Raw genomic sequence first — 26803 nt, forward strand, 5'->3', positions numbered from 1 at the left:
TAGTTTCAATCTATGCTCCCCGTCTCTGCTCCAATTTACTAAAAACATTAACTTCCTCTTCCGCCGGTTTGCTTGAAATCCATCAAGCTTCAAACGTTTTTCATTTTTCATTGCAGCGTTTCTTACTTCTTCTAACACACAGTATGGCTTCAGCTTTAGAAATGTTTGTCAACAGTATCCTTCCCATCATTATTACTCTTTTTATGTTCTGTATTTACTATATGCCAAGTCATTGATCTAGATCTAGATCTAGATATAGATCTAGATCTAGATATCTAGATTCTAGATCTATAATCTATAGATCTATATCTAGATCTAGAGGCCACCTCTATTCTCACCCGGGATGAGAATAGTGCAGGCTAGTCTTTTGGCTATTCTCACCCGGTGCGCGTTCACTGTTATAGCCTAGATCTAGGCCAACAAATTTTGCGTTCACCCTAAACCACAGAATTCTACACTGTGATAACAGAAAAATTGTAGAATTCTGGGCGCTTTTTCGGTAGTTCCCACCCCCCTTATTTGATAGAGCCTGACCTACATCTAGCTAGATCTAGATTCTAGATCTAGATCTATACGTTTGATTCGCGGCAAGCTAAGATGTCAAACCTAACAATTGCAAAACATTAAATTCGGGTAAAATTCAGGGGGGCATGCCCCCCTGAAACCCCCCACCTTGTTTTTGTTAGGCTTGCCCCCCTGAAACCCCCCTATTCTTGGGGCCAAAACCGGCGAATAACAAATGCGGGGTGGGAACTACCGAAAAAGCGCCGAATTCTGTGCCGTGAACAAACGTTCCATTACAACTGTAGCCTACTAAAAGCGTACAATTTTGTATGTGGGCAGTGGAGAGAGAGAAAGAGACAGAGAGAGGAGTAGCGTGAGAACTTCCGGTCAAAACAAAATGGCGACCCGCGTAGTTCTGCTCGATTCGAAAAGTTAGATAGCCGTAGCATCTTTGTAGACAACCAAATTAATTTACTTTTGTGTTTTAACATCATTTTTTAACTTTGTTTTGGTCAATTTGATCGTCCACACCGATAGACAGTATTCAGAAAGAGACAGAGAGAGAGGGGAGGAGTAGATCTTGCGAGAACTTCCGGGCAAAACAAAATGGCGACCCGCGTAGTTCGGCTTGATTCGAACAGTGAAATAGCCATAGCATCTTTGAAGACGATCAAATTAGCTTACTTTTGTGCTATAACGTAATTTTTTCTTGGCTTTTATCAATTTGATCATCCACACCGATAGACAGTATTCCAAAATGAGGAAAAGCAGCTCTTGTTTCGCACCGGGTGAGAATAGCCTACGCTGGCAAGTCTCACCCGGGGTGAGAGGTAGATCGTTTTTCTATTCTCACCCCGGATGAGAATAGTATAGCCACTTCCATATCTAGATGGCCACCTCTAATCTATCGTTCACCGTGCCTAGAAGATTCTAGATCTAGATCTAGATCTAGATCTAGAATATATAGATCTAACGAAGTGATTATTCGGACTTGAGTCCGAATATGAAAAAATGTTATTCGGACTCTGATTCTTGTCCAGCATGACATCACTTCCGACTTCCTGTGACTCGTGAATCCGGCTTCCTGTCCTGCCTCACTCGTACTCGCCTCAGGCTGGGTAGAGACCGGGATCACTTCGGGCAAAAAGGCGTTTTGTGCAGGAGCCGAGTTTTAATCTTATGATGAATTTGAGGCCGGCCTGAAAAGTTATAGCGCTTCTAATAAATGTTTATTTATCACGAGGTCATCAGAAGCAATTAAAGATGGCTCGTTAGCATGTGTCGGGGTCGGATGGGCGGCCTGCACACGTGTGGCTGTTTGCGTGTCGGGGAGGGTGGTGGGGGGCACTATCGGTCCGGGCTTTGAACGTCGCATAAGCGTCGGTCTTTTTCCCCCTGGCAACTTATCATTATTACAATAATAAGCTAGTCTTGACGTAGGTCTACGTAATGAATACGTATGAATTGTGCGCTGGTCTATGGAATCAAAAGTTGCCGTATGCTCAGCTCTACACAGCAACACAACTTTTTCTTGGTAAACAATCGATATGACACAGGCTTGTGTATTTGAACGAATCGGTCTTCTTTTTTTTTTTACACAGCTCATAATATGCCAGGTGGTCTGCTAATCTTCAATTTTACCTTTTTCTACAACAATGAAAGTGGGAAACGTGGGGGGGGGGGGGGGGAGAGGCGTATCAATGAGGCGGCGGGCATTGGATCGGCAGATAAGGTGTGGGGAAAACTAAAGAATGGCGGAAAATTGGAAGCACTGAACGTTAGATCTATAGAACGAAGACACTTCCTTTTTTCCGGACCCGAGTCCGAATAGGTGTGGGGAAAACTAAAGATCGACGGAAAATTGGAATCACTTAACGTTAGATTCAAGAACGAAGACACTTCCTTTTATTCGGACTCGAGTCCGAATAACGACGGCCTAGATCTTATCTAGGCCAACCAATTTTGCGTTCACCCTTAACCACAGAATTCTACACTGTGATAACAGAAGAATTGTAGAATTCTGTGCCGTGAACAAACGTTACATTACTATTGTTACTAAAAGCGTACTATATTTTGTCTGTGGGCAGTGGAGAGAAAGAGAGAGAGTAGTAGCGCGAGAACTTCCTGGCAAAACAAAATGGAGACCCGCGTAGTTCGGCTCGATTTGAAAAGTTAAATAGCCGTAGCATCCTTGTAGACAACCAAATCAATTTACTTTTGTGTTTTAACATCATTTTTTAACTTTGTTTAGGTCAATTTGATCGTCCACACCGATAGACAGTGTATTCAGAAAGAGAGAAGAGGGGAGGGAGTAGATCTTGCGAGAACTTCCGGGCAAAACAAAATGGCGACCCCAGTTGTTCGGTTCGATTCTAAAAGTGAAATAGCCATAGCATCTTTGTAGTCGATAAAATTAGCTTACTTTTGTGCTACAACGTAGTCGTAAGGCCACCTCTATTCTCACCCCGGGTGAGAATAGTGCAGGCGAGTCTTTTGGCTATTCTCACCCGGTGCGCGTTCACCGTTATAGCCTAGATTCTAGATCTAGGCCAACCAATTTTGCGTTCACCCTTAACCACAGAAATATAATTCCAAATAGACTTTCAACATTGTGTATAAAGGAAAATGTTGAGTACACATTAGTAATTATTCAAGTTTAAAATGCATGCATGTCAGTGAGGCATCTTTTGTTTTTTGTCTCAACTACAAATATCTTAGATATAGGATGGTTAAGCTGTACTACAGGTGTGGTGCTGCTTCTTATAAATTTGTGATATTCACGTGAAATTTTGGATTTAAGTTTAGATGTAGGTTTTTTGTTTACTCATTTCATTGACTTCTATTAGTGATTCAAAAGTCAGTCTTGTCTGCTTCTCTTTGTTATATATTGTTAAAGGGAGAACAACTATCCCTTAAAAAAGCCTTTTAAATGATGTATATATTCCTAATTTTATGCATAGCTTCTCTTTTTTCTTAACAAAGTGTTTAGAACTAGTGGAAATTGTTACGGCTGATGGAAGAGTTATTGTGGTGAGTATACATCGAATGGATTTATTACTTACTTAATGGGAGGAGCGACCCTCGATTTTGCAGATTTTGGGTCAGGCTATACGAATTTTATGTTGGCTGATTTTCTAAGGTCAACCAGGATTTTGTCTAAAAAGAGCATGGAAACAATTAAGAAAGTCTTTATTCTCCTGGTAAATTGCCTTTGGAAACATGAGGATAGCTTGATATAGTGAGTGACTTTTCATTATTATATTATTATGGTCGTTTTCTAACAAAAACTTTTTTTTTTTTTTTTGCAGTTTTTTCCCTCCTCCTTCCTTAGTTTTCTTCCTTTTGACATGAAACTTTCAGGAAACATAGATGACAAGGCTGCCATGAATGTAACAGAGAGATATTTGCGAAAAAAATAATACTTTCCCATTGACAAGTGATTACGCTAAATTTAGAAAAAGTTTTTTTATACTTCGGGAATATTCTTTTTTTTTTTTTTCTTTTGCACTTATTAAAAAAAGCGTGTTGTTACGCTGATAGGGTCTGGTTCAGGTATACTCTCACCAAATTTGGTCAGTAAATAAGAAAGCTTTCTATTAGAAATTTGAAATTCATTGTTTATTTTCAAGATGGCGGCTGTTTCCATAGCAACCGCTGTAGCTATGCCCCAAAAAAATTGCTTTTCAAGAGATTTTACTTATGTCTAACTTATATGTGTACTTAGGTTTGATCTTGGGCAACAAACATAGAAAATGGTCCTCAAGGGTAGCTCCTCCCGTTAAGACAACTTTATGTGAAAATAGTAAAAGGGTTGGGCTATGACAGTAATTTTTGTGATCAGCTTTTACTGTGAAAGAGCAATGGAGTAATGGAGATATTGCTTAGTGAACCTTTTTTTCCCTCCTTTCTTGTAATAATAGTGTTCTCTGTCAAGGTCTGAAGCTGGGCTTTTATTTAATATTGAAAATGCTTCATGATTTTTTCTTTTTTTTTTAGTAGACTTGCCACCTTGGCTCAGTGTTGCAAATATTCATGCTACATCTACATCCAATATTCATATTGAGCTTTTTTTTCATACCCTCTGGTACAATTATATATCATATTATTCTTGTGACCAGGATGATTGAGGAAAAAGGAGTTATTGCTCTGTACTTTATTTGCACCGTAAAAATCCTAAATATTAAAATATCCCTCTGAAAATTGTAATTTTTGTTCTCTTTGTTCTTTTACTAGGGGACATATGATTGTGAAAAGGCTTGCCATTTAGTTAAGTTTTATAGAATGAAAGAATGTAAAGTTTTTTCGTGTAAGTTGTTTTGTTTAAATGGGACAGGATGGATGTTTAAAGTTAATGTGTGAGAAAATAAGGGAAATGATGAAGAGGAATGTTTATATTATAGGAGAGAAAAGATGCCTTGCGCACATAGCTTCTTGGCATACAATAAAGGTCCTACTTACTCTCTCAATCTCTTTTTTTTTTTTTTCCTTCTGTCTGTTCTGGTGCACAGGGAACACTGAAAGGCTTTGACCAGACCATCAACCTGATCCTGGACGAGAGTCATGAGCGGGTCTATAGCAGTGGTCAAGGCGTGGAGCAGGTCATCCTGGGACTGTATATCGTCAGAGGAGACAATGTGTCAGTCTTTATACTTTTTTTAAATTATCCATTTTCTGTATACAGTCAAACCTGTGTAAAACAGCCACCCATTTGTCAAGGAAAAAAGTGGCTGTATAACACAGGTGGGTCTTAGGCAGGACTGATGAAAGTGAAGAGAGCAAATCATTCTCTTCTGAGGTCCAAACCGGGGCGGATCTCAGGCTTCAAACTGCCTTAAGGCTTTTGAAAAATGGGGGTGGGTGGTGTAAGAAGGGTTTTTTAGTGTTGTTGTTTGGTTGGCTTTCTTTTTGTAGCTGATTTTGTACAAGGGTAAAATAAACGAATATTATGAAAGTAAGACATGAAGATCGAGCGCCATGGTAAAACAAACACACGAGTCACAACCAGTCGGAGAATGAGCGATGCTTCTGTCGCAAGTTCATGTCAACGTCCATTGTTTCTTTGTACAGGGTGGCCAGGGAAGTCGGAAATTTTTGTTTAGGTTGGATAAGTCGGATTTTTGTCGGAAAAATTTTGTTCCGACGGGAATGGTTGGATAAACATCGGCAATAAAAGGAAATTTGAGGGAGTCTGTAAGTTGATTCAGGTAAGGCCCGGGGAAATACATAAGAGTTCTCGAATATTTGAAAGCCAAATCCGATGACGTCCCTAAGTTAATTTTGTCGGTCGCGATCATTCTGCTTTTCCCGGCCTGATGGCACACACAAGTTGGCATGAACAGAAACTACAGGGTATCTGGGAAGTCGGCACTGTGTTCACTTTGTGGTCTAATGGTTAGGCTCTCAACCGTAAAGTCATGGGTTTGATTCCTGTCAGGGGCCATGAATTTTCCTCACTCACCCAGGTGGGAATGGGTACCTGGCTATAAGAAAGAGAAAGGTCTTATCAGTTTGTTAGTGTTTTAACATGTGTAACCTGCAGCTTGCACTATATGCCTCCCGAGAAGCGAACAGTGTATCAGAGTCATGTTCTAGGGTCTTCTGGAGTAATAATTGAGAGTGTAAGCCAGTAAGTAGTTGGGCAAAGATATACAAAATATAAATGCAATGATTATTATTATGGTGCTGTACTAGAAAGGAGGCCAACAGGCACAGTACTGGGTTGAGAATTATATTTGAAATAATTGCTTGTTGCTACAATCAATGTTTTGACTTCTAATAGGACAATGGAAGCAGGAGCAAAAGTGTTCCATTTGATATACCTTAATGTTTTACATGGAATGCTGTCTTACCAAGTCTATACTTTGTTAAGATGCAGTTGACCTCAATCCAAGGTAATATGGTATAAAATCTAGGAGATGGGTGACTGCTTGTGTTTCCTTGAACAACTGCAGTTACAGTACCTTATGTAAGGTCAATGGTTTTCCTTGAGATACAGCAACCTTCTTTCAGACAAACAGACTTGGCAAGTTTAACAGTTTAAAGTATTCCATGCTGGGCTGTATTATCTCTGGTTGTGGCTTAGGTATTATTCAGTCAAGTTTTTACCCTATTTAGTTAAGTGATTCATCTGTTTACTGATCAGCATTTGGGTTTATTGATTCTTTTGGCTCAGTTGCCTTTTTGCTGCCTGGGTTTTCATGTTAGAGTATTTTTCTCTACTCCTTGCAGTTGAGCGCAGAAATTGATTTTCTTACTATCCAGCACCCCTTCCTTCTCAGACTTGCTTTTCTTTGACTTTCAACTGTTAAGATTACTTAAGTGTGAGCCCAAGTGCATTTATTACCCCTTTCAGAGTAGACTGGTTGTTATCAACAGAGCCTTTTCTGATCCTTATTCCCAGCCCTAATGTCTCTTGCTTATTATTTCAGTGCTGTCATTGGCGAGGTAGATGATGACACGGACAATGGGCTGGACTTTGAGAACATTCGTGCGGAACCTCTCAATGCCATCGTCCACTGACAAGAATTAGGCTGTGCAGGAACATTCAGAAAACCGGTGTACAGGTCTAATGCTGCCAATATTTCTCTGGGGGAAAAAATTATATTTTTAGGACTGGGACTCAATGGGAGGAACAGAGAGGTGTTCTTTCTGGAAATCTCCTGTTTGACATGAGGCAGTCCACGATGGAGACCAGGTTGGTCTTCAGGTTGTTGTTGAGGTATCTGTTGACCGGCTGGACATTTGGCAGTTATGACAGCGGCTTGCACTCGTGTGACCCACCGTACACTCGCAGTTCACAGTAGAGACACGGTATGGAGGCAGAACACTCAGCTTTTGTCTCAACGCTACAGTTTTACTTATGTGCTTAAATGTCTGAGAATGCATGTATGTGTGAGTGAAGTGGTTTCATTTTCCTCTTTTATAGAATATTCATGTGTGTATGTATGAAATAGGTTCATTTCCCTGTTGTAGGAGAATGAATACTAGCATCAGTTGTAGTTGTATATTCATGTGTGTGTTTGGAAAGAATCTTCATTTACCTGTTTTAGAAGAATATCAGCATCAGTTGTATTATATTCATGTGTGTGTGGGAAGAATGCTCATTTTCCCAGTTTCGAAGACTACCTGCATCAGTAGTATTCATTGTATGCACCCCCTTAACTGTGAGGTCTGCTGCCTAGTTTTATGGTTGACGATGATCTCAAGTCAAGGCAGGGAAGGGGTTGTAATTCAGCATTGAGGGATGCTTGTGGACATATCCAAAGCTGTGGTTTTAAAAAGCTAAGTCCCTGTGAGAGTGCATGCTACCATTTACATAGCCATTCACTTAGGAGTGGAGGCAGGTTCAGCAGGGGTACCCTGGGGTGTAGGTATTGTGCGTTTTTGTATTCTTTACGCCTTTATGACTCTCTCAGTCAGTGCAACATTGTATGCATGTTGTGGTTTGAGTGTTCACTTGATAGTTTTTACTGTGCAATTTTTTTTAAATCTCAAGAGAATGTATGCCAGCCTTATTTTGTTTGTGGACTAGTGTGAATGTGAGTGAATGTGAGGGATACAAGATATAAAAGTGGCCTCATGTGTTTTAAAGCATTCTTGTAAATTACACCCCATTTTCACATTGATAACTTCTCCTTGACTTATGCACATCTTAAAAGGTAGGGGGGTTGAAGTATTTTATTTGTGTTGAAAGCAAAATCACTTCTCCGACAACCATTGTGTGCTAGGAACGTGGTTTTTTAAAAAATGGAAGTTGCATGTAGTGATGGGAACTGACAAAGAGGGGATGAGAACAACTGTGGAACAATTTTTTACTCACTTGATGAGTTTACGAGTTCAAATCCAAACAATATCTTTGTATCTTAGTTTCCAACAGATATTTTTCTTTTCAGCCCAGTGTCTTGTAATGAGACCTGGTTTTTGTTTTCAAAGTGTGTCATACTGATTTAGAATAGCTGGATTGTTGCTTTCAAAAAGAAATAATAAGAGGTGCGGAATTTTGAAAGTTGAGGGATCGGGGGAGGGGGGGGAGTTCGTTCTCAACTGCTGGGGTTGTCTGATTCACCTCTGTGTCTCGTCTGCTGATGCTGTTGTGACTTTGTCACAGATTTGGAAGGTTGATTTCCTCCATAAGCAACTGTTTTCACTTAACAAGTTTGTACCAAGCAGCACTGTATCATCAGAATTCTTGATTTCTGCTTTCACTGTATGCTGATTAATTGTAGTGCAAATAGCCTACATTACCTAAATAGTAATAGCTTTGCAATGGGGAAATGTTTGTACTTACTCCTTTCACTCATTATTAGTGCGTATAAATGGCACTGGATTTTTGGTATGTTCTATGAAGTGAGACATCATTTTCCCAAAGGCAATGTACTGAAAAACAGTTTGAAGCTGGTTTTCAGTGTGTAAGCTTGTAAATATAGCCATAGTTTAAGGTGGATGAAAGTCTACCCTTACTGTGACTTATTGTCACATGTAAGGCGGGGTTTCATTCAAAGATTCAAACCCATGTATAGGCCGTTGAACCAACTCATGAGGTTCAAGAAAACAACCTGTGCTTTTGTGGCTGCAGTGTCACTGACTGGGAGGAATGGGTTTTGGTAGACCTACCTTAGGCACAGTTCTCACTCTCTTTCTGCAGACGCTGTTTGATCTCAGTTATTTGCCTAACTTTGACTTTGACTACTATCCTTTATTTCCTTTGCATTAGTTCACTTTGACACTATTTCAATAAATTTTATTCATGGCGACAGTTTAGTTGTTTTAGAAACATTTTGATAGTATTTTAGCTGTAGGCCTACTTGTATATTGAAACAAAGCTGCTTTGAAAGATCTCAAGTGCCAGCAGATGAACTATGAACAGTGAAACTCAAAAGAAGTTAACATTAATATCAGGCCTAGTTTGTTGGTATTTTTTTCCCATGGAGCGCAGCTTGTCCATTAATGTTGCAATCTTCATAGTAAAATCAAGTTGGTGCCTCTATCTGATACAGCCATTCATCTAGAATTGTTTGGAGAGTTTGATTATGTTTTACTTGTTTTTATGCAAAAGTTTTATGTGTAAATTTGTTTCATTTTATTACTGGCTGTGTTCATTAATAAAATAAAACTTGGACCTAATTCACAAACAGATGCTGGCTTTGTTTCAGGTGTTTATGAGCTTTACATAGACTATAGACACATTTCTATTACCATTTGGATGATAGTGCATGTATTTGGTTTGCTACTGGGGTGACTTTAAAAAATCTGCCCTTAGTAGAACCATCATGTTTTATATACATAATAATTAATATATATGTCACGACCTGGGGGAATCAGGCGCACATCAATTTTTGGGCATGTGGAGTTATTTGTATCATCTTCAGGGGGCTCGCGGGTTGAGTCTAGGGCCTTGGGGACTGATTTTTACTCATTCTGACTACTGAGCTCTTTTTACTTTTGGTATTTTCGGATCCCTCATTCAGTCCAGCTAGATTTTGTTGGCACTGGTCGCAAAGTGAGTAACAATAACATTAATAGAATTCAATTTTACTGGGTTCTTTGTTGTGTACTAACATTTTCTGTTTAACCTTGTTTTTCTCAAAACACACTTTTTTACCACTTTTTACTTTCATACACCGTTTTTTTTTTTCCTCCACCATTTTTTAAAATTTTCACACAGACTTGAAATTTGGCATGTAGTTAGAGAAAAGGTTTGTACTTGTAGTGGGCTGGTTAGTTTTTTGCGTTTTGCATAAGATTTTTTTTTTTTTTTTTCAATTTTTTTAATGCCTAAAATATTATTTTAAAGATCATATTCAATATCCCCTACTTTGAGAACAATTTTGGATTATTTTTATACTAGACTCTAGGAGTGTTCATACTGGTCGACAAACAGCTGTCGCAGTTCCTGCACACGTATTTAACACATGGTTTCAGCTCTGAAATAGGATCTCATTTTTGTTCCTGCCTTGAAAATGTTTGGACTTATTTTATTCAATCATAAGCTCTTAAAAGCTTGTCATGGTCATTCTAAAATTAAAATACAGGGTGATCCAAAAAAAACTTTACAACTTTTTTTCTGAATAACGCGCACAAAAATTGTTCTAGAATGCTGTAATTTGAAACAGACATAATTCATTCAAAAGGAATTTGTTTGATATAAAATCCACGAAGAAGGAACATGTTTTGAAAACGGAAACGCTAAAAGAAAAAAAAAGCACCAAAAAAACCCAAAGTTAACCAATGTTTAAAAATCTTGTAAAGGAAGTCGGGAAAAGATTAGTTGACCTTTTTCTTTGTTTTCTCTTTGACATTAATTTTCCATCCCTGTGACTTTTAAACAATATTTAATTTCTTTTACAGAGTTTTAAAAACCTAATGATTTCATTCTGAAATTCCTGGAAGCATTGCTCCACATTCCCTCCATTGGACTCATTTTTAACGCGTCTTTCGAAATGTTCAATGGCGTCCTAACACAAGGACCTGCTAAACCATGAGTTTTTAATGCCACATACACTGTATAATGTTCACTAAAAGTGGCTTCTTTAGACAATAGAGTGGGGTGCCCAATAGACAGCATTTTTGGAGTTAACATATCCCGCAGGTGAAAATGGGTTTTACACTAAACCAAATGTCATCAAGGAAATGATCCCTCTTTACAAGGCAATCGAGGAATCATGAACACATTGCCAAGCTCTAATCCATGTCATCTCGGCCTAGCGAAGATGAACATAGTATGGTCGTAGGTTAAGATCTGCCATGAGAATGCAGACTGTTGATGTGTAGGAAAGTCCTAGCTGCAGATTGTCTACGGACAGACGTCTCATGGGATTCGGTACTGAAATTTGCACTCTGGTGACGTTTAAAGGGCTGCGCATGGTGCGTGTTCGACCTGAAGTGATCATTTCTTAAAGAACTTTTTAGTTCTGATTCGCTATAGATCCAAACTGACGTGAAACTTCTCTACTCATGACGCCAAAGGTCTTGAGGGCACTTAAGCATTCTCTCCATGCCGTGCGCAGAACTTACGAAATGTCGGGGATGGTGAGTTTGTGGAGAGGTAATGTTCAATACAAAAAGCTCTCTGCTCTTTATTAAATGTAGCCATGATCTCAGCAGGCAAACACAATTTGGGAAAAATAATATCTGCAGACTTCTGTTGACTTGTTAGACTGCTGTAGTTTGTAATATGGCGCGATTGTTGCAACTTTTAGTGGTAGGCCTAATGCGAACTGGTGCGTCAAGCTATGAAAATGGCGACATGGTTGAAAATGGGTTGTTTTTTAATGCGCTGTATAGGGCAAAACCATTCTATGGACATATCTAAAATACATATCAGACAAATTCCTTTTGGCTTCCAAATGTTATGTTCAAACCTGAAACGCAAAACTTCAGTATGGAGGAAGATATTTACAAAACAAGTTTTAAAGTTTTTTCTGGATCACCCTGTAGTTGAACTTTTTGTCGTCTTGACCGAGGTTTTCAAACAATAATATTATGAAGGCCCTAGCTATTCTGTCCCCGTGGTTTTATGCACCCCGCATAGTTTAGCAAAATTTGATCATTTTTTGCATAATTTCTGATTATTTTCCTTTGTTAAAATTAACAGAATCGCATAATTTCACATTTTTGGACTCAATTTGCATAATTTCAGAATTTTTCTTGCATAAAACGACGGGGACAGGCTATTGGTCTTTGCACATTCAAGGGATGGACCCGTTGAGTTCTCTGGCATCATTTTTTTTTTCTTCTTAGATACAAGTAATATAAGCACGCCAGTTGCAAACACCTGACCATCTTGATAGACCAGAGCCAAATGAAACCTAGTGATGATTTGCCGTCCATACGGTTAAAACATAAGTCGCCATGTGTGAACACAGACACCGTGTCAGCCATGGTCCGCTGTCCACAGCGAACGGCGTTTGGTCGATTTGTATGAAAGAGGTCTAACTGTACTGAAAATGCTTCAAAGCACTAAACTCATTTTCAACTCATATTATTATTACGGTACAGTTTAAGTGTCTTCCCAAAGGGGGGGATATTAACATGTTCTTATGCACAGTAGAATTGTAAATGGGCTGATTTATCAGTCACGCTCATACACACTCATACTGTGCCGGAACAAAGTATGGGGAACTTCTGCTTTTTCTTTCCTCATCCTTACTACTATCGTCATTTTTTCCTTTACTTCTTTTGTATGTTTGTCACTCTCTTGTGAACAGTTATTTCCGGCGTGCCTTTATAGTTGAAGCAGACTTTGTGCTTTTGAGACTAGAGATGTAAGCAAAGTAAGCCTGATTCTCTGTAAAGACTTCTCTGTTGAAATCAACCCCTTGGCGCTCATATGACCTTATGCAGTTGCGAGCGCAGTAAAACCTTACTAAAACGAAAACGAAAACAGTTTAAGTGTCTGAACTGTAATCATTGCATTACAAAATACAAATTGTGGGGTTTTTTTAATGACGAAAAAAGATTTGATAAAACTCATTTACAGCATTCTTTTCCTTAAACCATGGTTCCACTTTCAGGAAGCACAGATTAAAGATCAGACAGGTTATATATATATATATATATATATATATATATATATCATTATATATTTCAGCTTTTGTTTGTTTTAGTAGAGGTTTTAAGGCGCTTGCAACTGCATAAGGTCATATGAGCACCATCTCAGCTTTGGTTCTACATGCTGGACAAGGGAAACCGAGATATGTGTCACTACATGGTGGAATCAGGCGCTCGTTAATTTTTAGACATATCTATTTGACTGTAAAGGAGGTGGGGATCGTCTAATGCCAGAGGTAAAATTAGCGAGAAAATGGTCGCCAAAGCTTGGTGAATTCCAAGGCTTGAGAGTATTAGAAAACTGAAAATTTACATTTTTTGGTGCCTTTGATCAACGGTTTTCAGGAAAATTCACGCAGAAATGGGTTTTTAAAAGGACATTAAAAGGTGTTGAGCCACCAGGAAAATTCAAGCAGAAATGTGTTTTTAAATGGGCATAAAAGGTGATGAGCACTGACAAGGAAATTTTTTTTTTAATTGTCCAACAATCAGAAGAATGCCCGTTTCCCTGATTTCATTATTTTGACAAGTGCCTGATCTCACCACAATGCCTCACATACGATTTTGGTCTTGTCCTGAGCTAAAAGATCTAACAGTAGTCGGTCCAAAAAGTGACTAAAGGTCTTCACAGACAACACAACAAATCTGAAAGTTCACAAAGAAAGGCAGAAACCAAGGGCTTGAGTGCATGTGACATTATATATGTTTTATTGATCTCTCTCTTTCTCTATCTCTCACACTCACAGTCTTTATCAATCTCTCGTGTGTGTGTTTTGGTCACGCGTTCAGACTCGTTCCTATGGAGCAGAGGATGAGGCTCAATGGTGATATGTACATGCGGAGTGGATGGAAACTGGTGAGAGAAATCGTTTCCATGGTCATGGCATCCGAATGAGGCATTGTTTTGTGCTGTGGACATGACACAAACACATGCATGCACAGACACACACACACATACACACACATATTTTATGCCTCACACAGCACTGCTGCGGCTGCATCAAAACGCGCGTAAACTGACAGATGGGTGAAGAATGATGGACCACTGGGGATATCATAAGGGTCTTATTAACCAGACTGAACAAATATTTGAGTCGTAACACTTAAAAGAGTGAACCCTCTCATGATGTACTGCTGAGGCTGGTCTGCAACATGCACCGTTAGATCTACAGCTCATCGTAGCCAGCTGTAAACCTGTTCACATTAAAAGTTTAAAATGAGGCAAATCTTTCTGAGTTGTCACCACTAACTACCAGTGCGTTGAATATGTCGTATTATATATGTTTGGCATTCATCTATCCTGCTGCTGATAAATATAGGTGCTACTCACATGCGTTTGAATCCATGAGTGACGCAGTGACATTTTCAAACATCACAGAAAAGCCTACCAGCTACATAACAAACGCCACTGGAAAGTGGCCCCTAGCAGTGCCTTTTATGAAAAGGAAGAAATTGCTTACACAAATCTCTAGACAAGTGTTCACACATAAAACTTGGCAGCACATGAACTACTTCTATGTGATAAGACTAACACTGGCAAAGTGGCTTAAGGGACAGTGTCGGGCTGACAAAAGTTTTGAACACTGAGGTTCATCGCTTCAGTGCCCAAGGGTAAAAATTAATATCATATACACATAATCAGGATGAGCAACAACGGGAATGGCTGTCAACAACCCATCATACTACAGTAGTCTCCGCCTAAACGCACGCCAAACAAAAGCACCCTTCGCCCAAACGCATGCTTTGATCATATGACGCGTTTTTTACTATATTATTAATTATCTAGATGTACAAACGCAGGGTTACTCCTTCTAAACGCACGCTTCCATCAACAAAACACACAGACAGGTAACGTTTAACAATGGGAAATGTTCGCTACAATCTGCACAACTTGCTCAAGACAAGCTTAGACAACCCTATATTTGGCGAGACTGCCCCTCTCGCAGAGCAAAGAGAGTGATTGAGGGAGTTTTCACATCCGACTTTCCCCGGACACATAGATCTATAACTGGTCGGGTGATATGTTGGGGATGGGGGGGGGGGGGACTGAAATGTTTTTTGACTTTGAGAGTTGGTTTCTGACAGATGTTTGGAGTTACGATACTGCATAGGCTACGTAGTTCAGTTTGGCCTATGATGCGAAAGACGTGTGAGTGCTGTAGAACACTAGATAGGCATCATTTATTGTCTATAGGATTGATAAAGATTAGTAAAGTAATCAGCTGCCCTCGAAGAACTCATAACGTACTTGTTCAACGAATCACCAGAGAAAATTCTCTCAGAATGCCTGCATCTGATGTCGTCCATGCATTTACCGAGTAGCAAAAGACAACAGGAAGTCAGGAGTGCTCACTTGGAAACCCATAAGGCCCAGCGCTCTTCCCTATGACTATCACCAACAGTTCCCTCTTATCTGTTCCTGCCATTTTAGTGAGTATCAGTACAATTAGTCGCGTCTTTCTGCTCCGCTAACCCCCACCCCCCAACGCCTCAGTATATCGATTACTGCAGTTGGGGAATCCTCCACAAAACGGTCACTTTTCGTCACATAATCGGCCAAAAGTGACCCCCCATTCCCCCATGGGAGGTCACTAAAATATCAAGGAAATGGGATGATTGCTTCCCTCTCTCCCTTTGCACAGGTTCATGTTAATGCACGCTCCGTATAAAAACACCCTAAGGAGCCCTCCAGAGCACCATGCGTTTAGGCGGAGACTACTGTATTCATCATCATACACTAAGAGATGGGAAATTTTCGTTGCAGGTCTAATTTTCAAATTTGAATAAAGTCATTCTATTTTTTACTAATACTATTTACTTAATTTGATGCTGCAATACAATCGTTTCTCTTCTTGCTTTTGGCAATACATATATGTACATAAATCCTTTTCTTCTTTTTTTTTCCCTCTTAACAATCATCTTGCTAAATTAAAACCAATTTCTTAATTATGTGAGATTTCTGATAGCAACACTGAACCTGAGCATTTAGCAGACAGACAGAGCTCAAAACACCTGTGCACAGCAGGAAGCACTGGAGAGAAAAAAAAAACCATGAGAGGCTACACGATGATCGTGTTGACAGTTAGTATGAGTGCAAAAGTTTCAGAATCTTAAAATGAAAAAAAAAATTAATAAGTTTCCAGAACATGTAAACTAGTGCAAACACAAACTTCCACACCAAACATGTCATGAGGGTGCATACAGTTCCCACAGCCACTCATCCAGCTCCATCATCAGACAACAAACACCCTGGAGCCAGAAACAGCCGCAGCCGGTGGTCTGTGCTAGACACAACAACAAACAAACAAACAACAACATCTTAGCAAGTAGAGTTCATAGCAAGCACCATTCTAAACATCGAATGTATAAACTGTCAATTTATAGTGTACAATGATATATCAAAAATATCTGACAACGGTATTTCTCACAAGCTATATATCAGAGTGAGGGGTATGAAGAAACTTGAATACTGTCACTGAAAGCCCTTCGCACAAAGACAGATGTTGTAATGTAAAAACTTCTCCAAAGTTACTGGCTTCCTTTCAGTATTCAGCAATTTGGTCTGAGAGAACTTTTCAAAAGATAAAACTCTATACGAAAATTGTCATGAAATAAATTACAAAAATGGGAGCTGATATTCAAATCTATCCAAAGAAAAAAAATATGTGCAATCACGTTTTAAATACCACTTGAAAAAAAAGTATTGACCTGTCCGCTTTGCAAGAATAAAAGTGGTTCAATAAGCACCCCACAAGACAAAAACATCTGATGTCTACAAAAACAAAACTAGCTACGATAATGAATCATGAAAAATCAACGATACTACTGTAACAACTAAAGTGATTTTTTAAAATTTTTAAATAAAGAAAAAAAAAGAACATGCACTTGTATCTATCTAAAAAAAGCGCGAGTTCTCCGAGCGAGATGATTTAAAATGTCAAATGAAAAGAGGGGAGACTGAGACAAAGACAAAAATATTCATACATATAAATATTAAACTTAACAAATGATTTGCAAAAGGGCACTTTGTGATGATGTGATGTTGAAGGTGATGACCTCAAGGGAGAAAGCTAGCTTCATTACAAGCCAACAGTGTGTGCCTTCCACTAGAGATGCATTGTACTTTGTATCATCTTCACAAAAGGAGAAAAAAAAAGTTCTTACAACATTATTTCAGTAAAACGCATTGTTTCACCGAGTAAACAAGAGTGCTGTGTCATTAAAAAATTGAGCAGTATCCATATAAACCTAGACCTTCCAGCCAACCTGGTCAACACATCTTCAAAAATAGAGAGATAAAATTACAGATGAATGGCAAGTCCAATTTTGCAGTCAAAACTTTTTCGAGTTTGAGTTTGAGACAAAAATGACGGACGGGCAATCAATACCGTGTTGATATATTTTACGAGGCTAAAATGCTTTACCTATGCACACATAATGAAGAAAAAAAGGCTGCATTTATTACGCAATACCTAACTCCTCCCACTGAGAGCTAAATCTTAGGGTTCAAGTCAATGACAACACTTGATTTTAAGAATGAAAACTTGTTTCAAAATTACTACCCCTTTAAAGCCATACAGATGTATGCAATTTATTATTTGAAAGGGATACTCTGTGGGCACAAAACTGAAAGTACTATCATGTATCTCGACCTTTGGATTACATCTTTCTGATTTAATATTATAACTATAGTGAACAATGTTAGCTATATTGTGGAGAACTAGCCAGTTGGCCAAAACTTTTTCTACTATCCTATCCCCTACTCATAAGAAATGTCCAACAACTCGGCCTAAGGTATGTTCACACAAATACAAATTTTTCACAATCTTCACCCCTACTAAGAAAGGGCTCTCTAGTGGCATGACAACACCTAAGACTACCCTAAAGTTGAGACTATGTTTCATTTTGAATTGTTGCTAAACAAATCACTACCTCAGAGTCACAAAGTTCTATCTGGCATTTTTGGCCACTTTGAGTTAGTAAGACCATGAGGTCGGACACCAAATGTTCTATCTGCTTTATCAAAATCATAAAATTGTTGTGAGAAGTTATCAAGATATATTCAAAGAATTGAATTTGAAAAAGCTAGACATGTTGTGAAACAAAAAATTTTGGGCAAATTTTTCAAAACTAGGTAGGCCTACTGAGCAGGTAGAACTTGGAAATTCTGGGGTAGCAACTCGCGACATATGTTGGACTCCTCCATCACTGGCTAGTTACATATTTTTGTACTGGCAGACTCTTGTTTTTAGTTTTACAAATGAGAAGCCCTACAAGTCAGTTATTTGACAGAGAAGAGTTTCTTATGAGGAGTTCTTCCTCACAGGTTTGATACAGTTTACAGCATGCACAAAGGAAACACAACACTGAACATGTACAAGTATATAGCAGGCGACAGCTGATTGCATGTAGCACATACATATGTCATCATCATCATCATCATCATCATTTTGCGTAATGAACATGAAACAAAAGCAACACCAGTTTGCAAATAGATTTGGGAATAAATTACATGGCATAAAAATGTCAACTGAAAAAATTCCAGGACAGATTAAGCCAACTCACAAAGTACATTCTATAAACAATGTCAGAGAATTCTCTCACATCATGCAGACAGCGCACAGAAATGAGAAAGGACATGCTGTAGTGACAAGCTGTCCAGCATGATCTGTATTGCCTTGCAAGTTGAAAGTTGTAACCGTAACCCACTGACCACGACAGCCAGTGTCACTGTGACCAACGTCCAGAACAAGTTTGGCAACAGTGTAAAGTCCAGCAGATGTCAGACCAACATATACTGTCCCTGATATCCGAGTCTGCATCTCCAGGACTTTTTTCAGTATGAGATATTTTCTCACTGTCTGTATATATATATATATATATTGCTTGATAGGACCTCCAGATGTTCAGATACAGAGTGGGGTCAAACATAATAACAGTAAGTGTAGTTTCATATAAGGTAGCAGGTGGCAAATAACATTCATAGTGCAGTCTTTTTTGCGAACTGAGCAACATCATGAAACTTTCAACACGAATGGTCCTAAAGGTTTCACGCTATTTCTGTAATTTGCTTTTCAGGTCGAATGCAAAATTTACATCATTTGTCGCATGCTATCTTAGTGAAAGCCACCAAAGCTCAACTTGCACCACAAAAAAAAGAGGAAACATCCTCACCACCTCTGGCTCATAAAAGAACAGAGCCAGCTCGAGACTACCCAACAATCTAGACCATTACTTTTGCACCAGGACAAGTTGAGAAGCATTCTGAATATAAAAGTAGTAAAAGAAAAAAAAACCCTACCAAAAGTGTGATGGGGCTGGTGGCCACTGTAAACATTTCCCGCGCCAAACAAACCAGCCAAATGCCATGTATGTATGCGCAGCCTTCAAAGACAGATTGATTTTACTACTACAAACTGAAGGGCACAATATAAAGGACATTGTGAAAGATGAACAGGGCATCAGGGCAAAACAACTGGCCACCAATCTCATCACACTTGATGTTCAGATCTCTAATAGAATACAACTGCTGTGACCAGAACCTTGCTGTAACGAGCAAGACTTAAGCAACAGGGGTCAAAAGGTCAGCATGACTTGGGCTAGGGTCATGAGAGCACCAGGGACACAGTGACCAGAGCAAACTAAGAATTGTCCTCGAAGAGTCGCACACATGCATACGAGCGGTCACTCACACTTCAAAAGAAAACTTTCAAAGCTACAAACATAGACACAAACACACCAAACACTTGCAAGAACACTCTTTGCAAGGATGAAAAACAGAGTGCCTGCGTTATCTTTCTTTCTTTTTTTTCCCTCCTTATTTCACCCAAACACACACACACACACACACACACACAAATTACAGATACATTCAAACATATTAACATGCTTTATATCTGAAAAGATTACACATCTTGGTCCTTGGGTGAAACTGGCTGTGAGGATTATACTGCCCCAACATGGAGCAACTCTAGAGATATCTGGCCATGTTCACACGACAATTGTGACCACTGCCCTGTCCAGTTCAAAGGAACAGTTTGTTCAAAACATTTCTCTATTCACAGATGTCTATTCATAAACTGAACCCTGAAGCCAAAACCTTGAAAAGTATACTGGGGGGATACCTCTCCACATTCCCCAAAATTATCAAATAGTTTTGGCTGGCTGTTCTACATATAAAAATCATAACTTCCCGACTTCGAGCCTGAGCCCAATCCTTTGACACTCCCCCTCCCTCCCTCCTATTTTTGTTATTCAACCTCTTAAGCAACGTCTGCCTTAACCTGCTCAGCCAGAGTAATGCGTGGGACCCAGATCACTGCGTCAGTCTAACGGACCAGGCAGTATGTGACACAGTCAACCTGGTGTACACACACACATTGACACATCACTGTGTCAGTCTCACAGACCAGGCAGTGCGCGACACGCACACATGTGCCACATCATTGCTCAGATCTCTCACAGCTCAAAAGTAGACTGGCACAGATTGCCCAAAAAGATAGACTCTAACCACTGACACAGACTGACTCTGACCCCCCAAGAGCCTTGACACACCATCAATGAGAGTGACCCACAACACTTAATGATCCAAAGCTGTGACAGTCAAAAGTATAAACATCTGACCAGCCACAGACACCATAGAGCATTGTCTTCTTTTTCTCGACTCAAACGTTAAAAAAAATTAAGACAAGCGGACAGTGGAAGGAAGGGTTGTTGCCCAATGACAGCATGAACTACAAGGTGAGAAGTGTGAAGTTTTCATCAGACAAGGGTACGTCCACTTTGTTGATCTTCACGACCTCCGCACCAGTGCAGGTCTGTGATCAGAGTCCATCCGTGATTTTGCTATGCTAATAAACCCTGGCTTAAAACAGCATGCTCTGTCTCCGGAGTTTACCTGAGGAGAGACCACACACGTTAGTTTGTTACTTTGTGTGAATGAAAGAGAAATAAATAAAAACAACAATATCAATGAATTATAAAACTTGCTGGAGTTGGTATCGAGTAAAATAGAAATACAATAATAATAATAAATGATAAAAATATAGCATTTATCCTGCACATTTCCATTTTCTAAAACATGATCAATGCGTCTTACATAATAAAAAAAATATAATACCTTAAAAATGAATGGACATGTGTGTACATAATACACAGACATCATAACCTCCATTCAGTGACAGTGTAGTTGAGGGTCCACCTTGCTAGCATGAAGTACATCAACTTGTTAGACCCCAACCCATGGGGTAAACATTTTTTATTAAAATCTCAGTCAAAAAAATATTTCCTTCTGATAAAATGCCCTGACTTAGTGGGCTAGAGAAGTAAAAGTAAAGTATAACACCCCATGTCTTTGCGCACATTGGTGATCACAGCCAGCAGTAACACCCCACATCAACCCCATTGTGACCCTCCCGACCTGTGCACAAGGTCAAATCAGTCCAGAATGGGGAATCAAAGTTTACTTTTGACTGACTAGAGCATAGAAACACACGATGTCCTCACCTGTGGTCGCTAGAGACGAAGACCTCATGCCGGGGTCACGGTGCAACGAGATACCAGGGACGGTGAACACTGAGACAGCTGCCGATCGATGGGAGTTACAAGACTTTAATGTACAGTTAAACCAGATATGTGGCTGACAAAATAGCAAATTGTCATTACCACAAAATGTCAAAGAACCATAGAAAGGAAAAAAGCACACTGATGAATTCATTTGTGACTTTTATCACAACAGTAAGTTTCCAGTAGAGTATATACGCCAAACATTGGCACAGCAAAATGCGTAAATAATTACATGCAGAATAACAGTTTACAGCACAACACGGATAGGTCGAACAAAAAAGACTCGAAATCACGCATCCGTCAAACTGTGCCTGCAGTCCCATTTTTATTTTTTCTTCTTTATCTTTGTCAGATATCCCTTGAACTACGAATCCCTCAAACTACCGAGGCCAGTCCTGGCGAATTCGAGCCATCCGTGTCATACTGTAGTTTGTTTAAACAACAATTTTTTCTTATATAAAATCACTATTTTATCGCTCATGACCAAAACAAAACATGACTAGAACTTAATTACTTACAGACAGCTAAAACAGACAGAATGTAGGGCTTCATCAACATCATGAAAGCCTGTTGGTATCTCACATATATATGTATACCATTTTATTTTTCTCTTCATATTGAATTTTTACGATAGTAATATATAATTTAAATTCTTTGTTATATATACAAGTATTTTTATCATTCCTGTACAGCCAAGAAAAATGTCCCATTGAGACAACAAAGTATCATCTAATCTTATCGTATCTATCTTGTATTTTATCATTTCTCATCTTTTAATATTTTCCTATCAGACTCCAATTAAAGTAATAAAAACACCACACTGCACAGTAAATATTTTCCTATCAGACTCCAATTAAAGTAATAAAAACACCACACTGCATGTTTAATATTTTCCTATCAGACTCCAATTAAAGTAATAAAAACACCACACTGCATGTTTAATATTTTCCTATCAGACTCCAATTAAAGTAATAAAAACATCACACTGCATGTTTAATATTTTCCTATCAGACTCCAATTAAAGTAATAAAAACTCCACACTGTAGGTATTATACCAGAGCATAAAACTGAGGCTGAGAACCACAGAGACCAGAACTTACTATCAGGCAGCTTGTGGACGGCGGGTCCCAGGCCGTCAAAGAATGAATGTTTCATGGCATCGGGGGCAGAAATGCGAGTGGCAGGATTGTACTGTTGGGAAAGAGGGAGGAAGAAGGGAGTGCAAATATAGTTACGTCACATCATGTCCTGGGTAGAGGGTCACTGTAAGTGCAGCAGCTGAGCAAGTTAACTAGTGATTCTTTGAACAAACAATCTCTTTCAGCTTGGAATATTCAGTTAGTCTATCATCTATTTTTATCTCCGGGGGGGGGGGGTAATTTGATAAGTGTAATTTTTTTTCCTAGCAATCAAATGTCATTGTAAGCCTTGAATTGAAACTTTTACATAATTATTTCCAATAACTACACAAGAATAAATTGAATGTAGTTTCTCAGAGAAGGGTAAACACAGGAATACAATGAAAGGACTTGCATGAGATAATATATTTCCTATTGAAAATTATTATCTTCTGGTAAATCCCAACTGAGGTAAATGAGTCAACAAAATCCTTAATTTTTGCCAGCACTTAATGACCATTATTCTATCACAGTGCTTCTCTTTACTCAAACTCTAATCTCTTCCCCTTCTTATTTCCCCACCTCCTCTTTCATTTCTTCACCTCCTCTTTCATTTCTTCACCTCCTCTTTCATTTCCCCACCTCCTCTTTCATTTCCCCACCTCCTCTTTCATTTCCCCACCTCCTCTTTCATTTCTTCACCTCCTCTTTCATTTCCCCACCTCCTCTTTCATTTCTTCACCTCCTCTTTTGATCACTATTCTTTCTCTCATCTTAACAAATGATTTAATGTCTGACACTTCCTCTGAGAGTGCCACAACGATCTACTTACCTTTAAGTATTTTGCTAATAAATCCAGACCATCAGCATCAAGTCTGCGGAGAGAGAAAATATATTTAAAAAACGTGTAAAAATTGTCAAAGGAGACAAAATAGCACTTCAAAAATTTCTTTAAAAGTAAACATCCTGTCAGGGACCCGACTTTGTGTCCTTGGGAAAGGCACTTTGCACAAATTTTCCTCACTTCACCCAGGTGGAAATGGGTACCCAGCTATAGACAGTAAAAGATCTTGTCAGTTTGATAGTGTTTGAGCGCGTGAAATCCGCAGCTTGCACTGTATGCTTCCGCGGAAGCTGAGAATGTTTCTGAGTGTTCTCAGAGGGTCTGCTGGGGTAATAATAGTTGTAAAGCGCATAGAGCAAGCTCTTGAGCATGGATATGTGCTATATAAATGCAATTATTATTATTATTATTATTATTATTATTATTATAAACATCTGGAGACCAGCTTATATCATGGTACAGAAAATGAAAACCTTTCCAGGATCTTTATTTCATTTGTAAAAAACAGTTATATGTATGGGAGAGTCCTGAATATATGTCAAATCTACAAATTGATCTAAATATGAATCTAAAATATATTCATTGATTCTTTTGAATTACCACTTTTGGTAACATACATCAACCTTGTTTATCCATACTGATTACCAACAAGCCACAAAATGTCTCTCACTGCACCACCAACGCGGACAAACATTAGATACAAGACATGGCGCAGGACCAAATTAGGCAGACCTGACAGATTTCACAATCTCTCAACTATCTTGAAGTAACAGAATGCTTGCAACAAATCTATTGAACCTTTTCCTGTTCTCATTCTTCACCAACAATGGCCGCCAAGTCCAACCTCCTAAGCACACACCAGCCTTCCGGTGCACACATTCTTCCTCGGATTATAAAAGTAAAGGAAAATTCAGACCACTGAGGCCAATCCTGAAACACTTTTCTCACTAGAAATGAAAACATTGAACAGTTTTATGTCAGAGGTCTGTTTTTATCCGGCTTACATCTGAGAAAATTCCATGGGAGAAGCAAGGTGCGTGCTTGGCTCTAATTTCGGCCAGGTTAAATTCTTGCATTGATTTTTTTTTAACTGGCCCTGTTCGGCTGGATTGATCAGGAAAAGGTTAATGTGACACATGCTACAGCTCAGATCTGTCCTGGACATACCTGGGAGCTATTGTGATCAAACTGTCCACAGGCGAGGTGTGGAAGTCGTAGTTGAAAAACTCTTCGTTCTTTGAGATGCCGGGCATGCTGTCCTCCGTGGGCACCCCGAGCGTCTTGAAGATGAGGTGTAGCTCGTCCTCCACAGTGGAGCCCGGGAACAGCGGCCGGCCGCATGCCATCTCGTAGAATATACAACCCACGCCCCTGGTCAAGGGAAACACAGTTGGAATTTTAGTAAGAGTGTTACGGCACTTGCAATACAATAAGGTCATATAAGATTAGAGGGGTTACAAGAGAGTAACAGACACAAAAGAGGAGAGAAAAAGATGAAAGATGTTTGATAGGAAAGAGGAAAGCAAACCACACCAGAGCACCCGCCAACCAACCATGGAACAGTTTGAGTTTGAGCAATCCACATCGATACAATCATAGTCATTTAGTTGAGTAAGGAGAGACATATCAACATAAAAACTATCAATTACAGCTGGGAAAGAACAAATTTTATTCTATACGAATTTTTACATCACTTGCAATACAAATATATAGTGATGTAAATGCCAGAAAGAGCAAGGCAGACAGATTTACTATGGGACAGTTGAAAGACAACCACCTGTCCAAGACAACCATTTTCTCCTCCACAATGGGGTTTTGTTGTTTTTAAAAATTTCTGTAGGTGTTTTACAGCGCTCGCAACTGCATACGGTCAAATGAGCGAGACACATTAAACATTTTCAGTTGGTAGGAAATTTTGAGTTTTGCCCGGGTGGTGGCCGAAGCCTACTCTTTTCGATTTTAGAACACTAAGGGATCTTTAACGAGCACAACTTGCACACGGGACCTCCAAGATTTTTCATCCTTGTGCAAGAAGGCTTGGTGTAAATCTTTCCTACCAGAAGATCAGGGGTGTGGCTGAAAGACAGCAGTAAGGAGCTAAGGAGTAGTAGTAGAAAGCTGCAGAAAAAGTCAGGAGCCCAGAGGAGGGGGAAAAGAGGTTGAGGGGGTGGGGTACAGAAAGTGGAAACAAAATCAGACGACAGAACATTGCTAGAGAGCAGGATCTAGGAAAGGAGGTGAAAGGAGACAATTTCAGAGAAGGAAATTTTTCGGTCGTTACCCAGATTTGAACCCAGGACGACCACCTTAACCACTAAGCAACGAGAGCCCCCTCTCTTCTCTCCCCCCCCCCTCCCCCCCCCAATGGGTGGCTCTCTTGGACAATTTCAATAGTAGATTTTTTTTAAAGACCACACTAGAGTGTGCACCAACCAACTGCACCTGGGCAAGACATAGACACAGAAACACACACCAAAGTTTGTACATTTTGAGTAAACAAAAGCACTTCGACACAATAACCGTCACTTAGGGCAAGAAAAAAGTAAGTTCAGTCAGACAAAGGCAACAGAGGATAAGAAAAAAAGAAAGGCCAAGCAGTGAAACTCTCAAACCATTCCCACACACACATAGGAAAGTATGCCAACCAATACAGATTTCACACAGAGAGCAAGAACCAAGCAGAGCAGAGCAGAGACAGGGAAATAAAGGCACAAATGACAGACAGTGCAAACAAACACAAACAGTAAATGAAAGAGAAAAAAAAAAGGACACACAAGCCCACTAGAAAGACGATAATGGATAAAATCCACACTGGATACACAATAAAAACACAGACATTGCAATAAAAAGAGACATATCATACACAGACACTACGCACACAGGTACAGCATACAACGCACAAACAAACAAACAAACAGTAACATCAGACAGAGTAATGACAGACACACAGATGCCCCTCCCATGGAAGCAAGCAATAACAGTGACTGACCACATGTCGATAGGTGTGGAGTACTCCGTAGACCCCAGCAGGACATCAGGAGGTCTGTACCACAGTGTGACCACCTCGTTGGAGTAGGTCTTGGTGGGTATTGACTTGGCCCGAGCCAGACCTGCACAAAGATCACAGAAACAGGTCACAACAGAGCCATAAGACCAAGTAGAATCTCATAAAAATAATGCTCATGAATATATGACTTACAACCCTCCCTCCCTCCCTCCCTCC

The 26803-nt window shown here is 39.4% G+C and overlaps 2 protein-coding genes across 2 annotated transcripts; one reads left to right on the forward strand and one right to left on the reverse strand.

Annotated features, from left to right (window-relative positions):
* The first annotated feature begins 48 nt into the window (after nucleotides 1-48).
* LOC101845991 (U6 snRNA-associated Sm-like protein LSm8) lies at nucleotides 49-9639 on the forward strand. Its single transcript, XM_013079944.2, has 4 exons — nucleotides 49-174; nucleotides 3494-3534; nucleotides 5013-5140; nucleotides 6933-9639. The coding sequence occupies exons 1-4, from the start codon at nucleotides 144-146 to the stop codon at nucleotides 7021-7023; spliced, it is 291 nt and encodes a 96-aa protein (XP_012935398.2). The 5' UTR covers nucleotides 49-143; the 3' UTR covers nucleotides 7024-9639.
* Nucleotides 9640-19848: 10209 nt separating this feature from the next.
* On the reverse strand, nucleotides 19849-26690 carry LOC101848503 (cyclin-dependent kinase 18; the record flags this gene model as incomplete). The annotated part of the gene is given in 6 exon segments (XM_013079946.2): nucleotides 19849-20950; nucleotides 21559-21636; nucleotides 22719-22809; nucleotides 23569-23611; nucleotides 24748-24951; nucleotides 26570-26690. Coding segments are annotated over 6 exon segments (569 nt in total), but the record flags the coding sequence as incomplete, so codon positions are not given.
* Nucleotides 26691-26803: the final 113 nt, after the last annotated feature.

Source organism: Aplysia californica, unplaced genomic scaffold (genome assembly GCF_000002075.1).
Source record: "Aplysia californica isolate F4 #8 unplaced genomic scaffold, AplCal3.0 scaffold00068, whole genome shotgun sequence".
Classification (NCBI taxonomy): Eukaryota; Metazoa; Mollusca; class Gastropoda; order Aplysiida; family Aplysiidae; genus Aplysia; species Aplysia californica.